Source organism: Montipora capricornis, chromosome 3 (genome assembly GCF_036669925.1).
Source record: "Montipora capricornis isolate CH-2021 chromosome 3, ASM3666992v2, whole genome shotgun sequence".
Lineage (NCBI taxonomy): Eukaryota > Metazoa > Cnidaria > Anthozoa > Scleractinia > Acroporidae > Montipora > Montipora capricornis.
Genome location: NC_090885.1, coordinates 39678956 through 39686455, shown reverse-complemented (window position 1 = coordinate 39686455; position 7500 = coordinate 39678956). Strand labels below are relative to the sequence as shown.

Sequence of the window (7500 nt, the reverse complement as noted above, 5' to 3'; positions counted from 1 at the left end):
TACGTTACAACATTTTTAATTGAACCTTTAAAAAAAAGTTGCAGCTAGAAACATCTATAGACGATGTGGCGAGGAAACCCAAAAGAAGCTGTCAGAGCTTATTAAACTTCAGTTGGGTTCCTCACACAGAGAAAGGAAAAGAGAATATCATGTACATGTAACAACATTGTTATTAAACAGTTATACACTATGTACATTTTGAGGAGGTGCAATTTTATCCAACAAGGTCAAATGTTGATGTGGAAAGCACACTCTGAAATCTGCTGTAACTCTTCATATTAATCGTTTAAAGCTGAATTCAATATTAATTAATTACTTTTTCATTTTTCATTAAAAATATTATGATAATCAGCTGCTCAAATGATCTGAAGAACATTAAATTTAAATTCTCTGGAAGGTAGACTTATTATTATTATCTGTTTTATTGAATAACTTTTCAGTTTACAATTTATTTAGAAATTTGCTGCAGACAGTGTCTAGGCAACAGTTCCTGGACTAAAAAAAAAAATTGTTTCGTTGTCTTAAACTGTAATTTTTTTTGGTGATTTTGCAGTTCTGTGATATAATCCACTTCTGACAGTTGGTTAGCACTTTATTAACATCTTTCTTGTGAGCTAAATCAGAGAGTTCTTTCTTTAGGGTGGTGTTGAAATCTCCCAGGAAGTTAAACACTATATTGGTTTGCTTGATCTCGTAGTCAGGATAGAGTTTTCAGAGACCCAGTCTTAAATCCAGATACTTTTTCATCTTATAATCGTTCCTATCATTGATCTGCCTGATATTACATACAGTTCCTTCCACTAGGATTATAACCTTGTTCTTCTTATCAAAGATCGTCATGTTTGGTTTGTTTGCTCCATTCTCTGGCGCCTTATCTATATATATAGGCGTGTCCCAGAGAATTTTAGCTTTGTCGTTTTCCGTGCTTGCTTTCGGGATCGCTTGTTTATACCACGCTTTGGAGTCGGGGTTTTCCATGTTATATACTGATAATAAAGAGATGGTAAATCGGCCTTAACATTCTATCGTGTCTCGCCTTTCCATTGATGATGATGATGATGATGATGATGATTATTATTATTATTATAGAGGCTGTGCTTTTGTATTTATGCAGATATTCCTGCAGTTGTTGAAAATGATTCTAAGCTTTTTAGTGAGCAAGTCAAGGATAACTGAAGGATTCAGAAGAGATTCATTGGCAAAGTTTGAACAGGTGAGATGCAGCACCACAATTATCAATAATGCATAAGAATAGAAAAACTCATGATTATGCCATCATGTATTTACTGGTAAGTCTCTTAGCACTGTATTTGAGAATGATTAAAAATATGGTAGAACCAAAGTACCCGCATAGTCAAAGTAATGCCAAGGTAACTTTGTGCTCTTGCGCTATAAAAAGATGTCAATGTTAACAATCGAGAAAGAGTGAAGCAAATACATAGATAAGCGACCAATGATACAAAGAAAAGAGGAGACAATCAATGTCATCTTTGTAACTCCAATTCATGTCTCGAGCGTACATGTATTTCAAGCTAACAGTATTTTCCTTATAAGTACTAAAATCATCCATACTAAGAAAAAATTTCAGAAAACGACATCCTATTTTAGGCATGGTATAAATGATTGGACCTGAAGTCCCTTCAATTGCCTACAGTAGCTCTTTCATTTCCCTTACAGTACATGTAGCTTAAACGTAGGACATAGTCGATCTAGATCTCAGTGACTCCTGCTTGAAGCCAGCCCAATGTTTTTTTCGAAGAATGGCTGTCCTTTCATTTTTTGGCATAAATTTTGCTTCAGATTAGTCTCAGTTACCATGTAATAGCACTTAGTTTGTCACATAAAATTGATGCATTCATACATTTTTGTTATTTACTTGCTCAGATAAAATTATTATGGTTGATTAGATTTTTAACTTGGACTGCAAATTATTTCATGATTTCAGATATACAGCGCCTTTATTGAATAGTGCTTTAATTTGAGCATACTTTTAGCATTTAAGAGGGTTAATTGCCTTATTCTGAACCAGCATTTATTTGAACATTAAGCAGCCAATGTTGATTGTGTTTGCGGCCTGGGTAATCCTGTTTATTTTTGAAAGGGACTTGAAGATATCAACAGGAATGCGAAGGAAAAAATGAAAGCTGAAGAGCAGGTATGGGAAAAATATCAAGAAATAACCAGTATATTAAAAAATTGAAACCTGATCGAACCACCCTGAACTTCCCCCAATGATGAGTAAAATCATCTCGCATTAGACAGAGTAAAATAAAAGTAAAGTAAGGTCCCACTCCTAGGGGTCAATGGGTTGAAGTCAAGTGTTGAGATGTTTATTTATTTATTTATAATTTACAATTTATGGCATGCAAAAAAACAGAGGCCAAGGGATGAAATGCAAAAGAGTCAAAGACCCCATGTTAAAGCAGATCACCGATGGTACCATAATGAAAATATTAATTAATGCAAATTTAATTGTGGTTATAACAAATATTAAATATTAGTATAGGTAATCACATGATTTCAAGTGCAATTTGGAATAAATAAGTTTTTCAAAGACAACCAAAATTGCACGAGCCCATAGGGTGAGTGCAATTTGTAGCCTTTGAACAAATGTACAAGTGCTTATTTATTCCAAATTGCACGAAAAAGAATCATGTGATTACTTATTAAATAAATAATATACATGAAAAATGTTTTTGACCCTCACCATTACACAAAGACTGTCAGCTGGCTCGTAGTCTTGCCAGTCTTGTTTGTCTTTCTTAGAACTATGGCTTAAAAATCCTACCGACAATTTTGTTGGGGGCGACAGGTTCAAAGCTTTCATTATCCAGTTGTTTTATGCCTTCCTTTGTAGTCTTTTTTTTGCAGTTTCCTTCAAACGTGTAATGAAAACATTGCTACTCTCGCATTCTCTCCAAATCTGTCCGCCATTTTGTCAATTCAACTCGCAACATCCAGGGCTCACATTTGATTGGCTATCTGTGAACTTTTTTGTTCATTGACCAATCAGAATGCTTGCTTTATTACCTTTTTTGCATTCAATTACCTCTTTTCTGCACTGTGTTACCGAAAAACTGCACTTCTGTCAGCCAATCAGATTGCATAATTTTTTTCATGTATATTATTACAACAATAAGAACACTAAAAATTATAATTATTACTAATCCATAAAAAACCTTGTAGCTAAGGCTATAAAAGAATTTACACTTGTTGCCTCACAAAGAGAAAGTGGAAGGGAGTTCCACGTTCCCACAACTCTATGAAAATAACTATATTTAAGAACATTCGTTCTGACATACCGTATCTGGTCTTTACAGTTAACTTACTGTATCTTTGTGTCTAAACGAATAGTGATCAGTTTCCTTGTAGAAATCTACATAAGGTTCAATATCAATATCAATTATTCTATGAAGAGCTTTATATAAAAAAAGTAACATCTGCCAACAATTGCCTTTTTTCCAGGGACAACCAATTTAATTTCTTTAAGTGGCCAGTATAGCAGTCCTCAGTCTTTAAGATAAATTTAGTTGTTATATTTAAAAAAACACGACACTCCTAAGTTTTACAAACATGTTTCGGCAGTAGCCTCTGCCATCTTCAGTGTGAAATGAACAATAAATTACAGGGAATATAAATACTAGAGAAATTACAATAATAATAATGACAATAATTAAGACTACGACAATAGTAATTCAAAATTAAACAGAAAGTTTTAAATTAACGTGTTTGACCTGTGCGTTAAGTGTTGGTTTGTCCCAAAGTATGTTCAACGCACAGGTCAAACACGTTAATTTAAAACTTTCTGTTTAATTTTGAATTACTATTGTCGTAGTCTTAATTATTGTCATTATTATTATTGTAATTTCTCTAGTATTTATATTCCCTGTAATTTATTGTTCATTTCACACTGAAGATGGCAGAGGCTACTGCCGAAACATGTTTGTAAAACTCAGGAGTGTCGTGTTTTTTTTTTTTTTTTAATTAGTTTCTTCACTGCTTTTATCTAGACTAGTTGTTATATGAATTATTTTCAATTAATTATTCCAGAACTGAAATTCATGGAAAATTCAGTTTCCTTCCTTTGGCACCAACTGTATTTTTGTAAGAAAAGAATAGTACTTTGTCTATTTTGCTCCCAGTAGGCACCTGGAAAAGCTGGAATCCAGAACTGGTTCCAGATCTGGAACCGGAACTGGAACCAGAATACGAATAGGAAGGGTTGATGATAATCCATCATTTTACTTCAGCTGCTAAAGTTGGGGTGCATTATATATTCTTTTTTGAACTGAATTTTACGGATTTGGCGTATTAAAGATTCTGGATTCCAGCTTTTGCAGGTACTTCTCCCAATAACTTCATGAATGGAATATCGCTTATAAAATACTATAGAATATGGTTTTCTCTAAATTCACAAGACTGTTTTTTGCAATTTTCTTGGCCTGAATATCATGCAGCCCATTGATTTGCTGCAATGTGATACTCAGACTCTTCCAACTTTTAGTTTTCAGGGTCAGTTTTACCTGACCCATTCTGTTTTAAAATAGATCTAGAATAGAAATATGCAGAATAGTGTAAAATGAGTGCATCTTAAATTGACCATTCTTCACATATTTACATGCAGTAGCTGTTGGCAGAAGATTACAGGACACCGTGTGTACAAGTAGTTCTCCCACAATATGCATATGGAAGTTTGACCCAAAAAAGAGCATTGTTGTGCCACATAAACAATTAACAATTACCGTAAATCCCCCTCAGATTAAAGCCACACCCTGAATTTTGGGAAAAAAATTTTTTTGAAAGAAATCAAAAGAAATCCAAAGTAGAGTCTCCTTCATCCACTGTTCATCAAACGTAAACTCACTATTAACATTGAAACGGAAAATGCTTACCCAAAATTTTACCATCATTTTGACCAACTATGACATAATTACGATCTTTTTGTGGTATTTGCTGACAGTAATTTCTTCATTCAACACAGTTTTTTCTATAGATTTTTGCATTACAACAAGAACGTGAGCGGAAATGTTCATAGCTTAGTAACCAGGCATTAGATCGCACGCGAAGATGGAAAACTGAACACTGGAAGTTTAAATGTTCCGCAGATTAAGCCGCTGTGCACATGCATAAGAACACTGGCTATGCATAAGTGTGCTTAAATGCTTTTAAGTTGATGAGCAAATCTGTAAAATATAACAAAAGAGGGATAGCTCAAGTAGCTCTAACAAATACATGGTGAGCCGTGCGACAGGGTTCAAGTGTGCAGCTCAAAGGCTTTTAAGTTGATGAGCAAATCTGTAAAATATTAAAAAAATGAGCGATATAGCTCAAGTAGCTCTGACAAATACATGGTGAGCTGTGCCACAGGGTTCAAGAGTGCTCAAATACTTATAAGTTGATGAGCAAATCTGTCAAATATAAAAAAATATGGAATAGCTCAAGTAACTCTAACAAAGACATGGTGAGCTACATAAACATATACAAAAATTTGGTTTTATCAACGGAATTGATAATGTAAATTGGCCACCGTACAGAGATTCTAAAAGCTGACGTTTCGAGCGTTAGCCCTTCGTCAGAGCGAATCTCTGTACGGTGGCCAATTTACATTATCAACTCCGTTGATAAAACCAAATTTTTGTATACTACTTCCCCACCGACGCAGCACCACAGTTTCTTTAGAAACTACCCCTTCATACATAAACATATATACACCTGTATTTTGCATGTTGTTTTGACCATCATTTGTACCTCATTGTCACAAAGTCTTAAAATATTGTTTTAATCCCTTTATCTTCATTCCATCCAAAGGAACTTAGAACCGTCATCACAGATCCTATGGAATTGGACCAAGCTATAGAGAGTCTTCATTCAAAATATTCCAAGAAGATGGTTAGTATTTTTAATTAATCTTTTCAAACATTATTCCTTTATACCAGTAATTGTGTAAAGGGTTTATTTGTGTTTAGCATCCTCCCATTTTTTAAATCACTTTCTCTGCCTTTTTCCCAAATGTCATTTCAAAATCTAGTGATGCTCAAGGGATCTCTCTTTTTAATTTAACTTCAAAATAAAAGAGTAGAATCATTAATAGTCCTCAAGAAACATTTAGAAATAAGTGTTACAGTTGTAAAATGACTCAAACAAGTGGGGCATAATATTAAACCAAGGGAAATGAAAGTTTAGTCCGAAACAATGTGAAACTAGAAATACCTGAGTTTGAAAAATGGGTTTCAACTGTTTTAAATTAATTGTTACAAGTGAGATTTCGTATTTTAGCATAAATTAAAGTTAAAGGAAACTTCCACTAAAACAGGAACATATCTTTAAAATAGTTAACATAATGCTCACAATCAAAATTGTTCGAAAGTTTTCCAATGGGAGCCTTTGTATCCGAAGTAAATAAATTTTAAAAATGGGTGTTTTGGTTTTCAAATTTCCCGGGCGCCGCCATCTTGAATAATTGTGACGTGTCATGGTTGCTCTATTGTTTTGAAACAAAAGCTCTTTGTGCAAATACAAAAGAGCAACCATAACACGTCACAATTATTCAAGATGGCGGCACCCAGGAAATTTGAAAACCAAAACAAGCGTTCTTGAAATTCATTTATTTCGGATACAAATGATTCCATTGGAAAACGTTTGAACAATTTAAATTGTAAACATTATGTTAAATATTTTGAAGTTGTATTCTTGTTTTAGTGGAGGTTTCCTTTAATGTTAAGAAGCAATAACCTATGTGGCCTTACTCCCTTGTGCGATTTCATTATTTGGCAATATTCAGATCATGTGATTCCTTATTTGGTAGCACACCTGCCATTATGCAGTGAGCATCTTGCCATTCACCACTTTCTGTAAAACTGCAGTTTCACCTAATGCATTTTACTCCTCCCAGTTATTGCTTGTTTCTCATGCATGCTTAATCCTCAAGTTTGATGTTATGGTTACCAAGATTTCGCTTTCTGGAGTTTTAAATATTAAGTACACGTAAATGAGGGGTGAGGAGTTGCAGCCTGTGGCACCCCTTCGGTCCTGTGCTAATTAGTTCCGTCAGGGAGGAGGCATGTTGTTCTACCACTGAACTCTGGGTTACATGTAACTTACTACCAGGATATAATGCCCGAGCCAACATGCCTGCCTCATGTCACAGGCACGAGGCACCTCGTTCAGTTGGTACAGCATCACTAGCCATTAGGCCTCTCATCTGGTGGTCATTCCTGTTGGTGGATTCAAACCAACCCTTGAAATTATCTTCCCCACCCATCTTGCCCACCAATGCTATGTGTTAACTTTCTCTGTCTGTGTTCATGTTCATTAATGTTATTTTATTAATTTGTCATTTTGTACATTAGAATTCAGAGAGAATAGAACTTGAGGATACATTAAAGACCCGTCTTTTAGAAAACACAGAACTTTCTGAGGAAGAGGTAGGCTGTTATAATGCCTCAAAATGTATAACATTGATCTCTGCTTTAGTTAACTGAATAAGAGTTATACAGTCAA

At 34.5% G+C, this 7500-nt stretch overlaps 1 protein-coding gene across 1 annotated transcript in view; it reads left to right on the top strand.

The window, feature by feature from the left end:
- LOC138043127 (golgin subfamily A member 6-like protein 26) overlaps positions 1 to 7500 on the top strand; it is a 42785-nt gene that overhangs the window by 6449 nt on the left and 28836 nt on the right. The window contains exons 5-8 of the mRNA XM_068889260.1: positions 1115 to 1213; positions 2102 to 2155; positions 5809 to 5889; positions 7350 to 7424. Of these exons, the coding sequence (XP_068745361.1) occupies positions 1115 to 1213; positions 2102 to 2155; positions 5809 to 5889; positions 7350 to 7424 (309 nt within the window). The remainder of the gene's footprint in view (positions 1 to 1114; positions 1214 to 2101; positions 2156 to 5808; positions 5890 to 7349; positions 7425 to 7500) is intronic.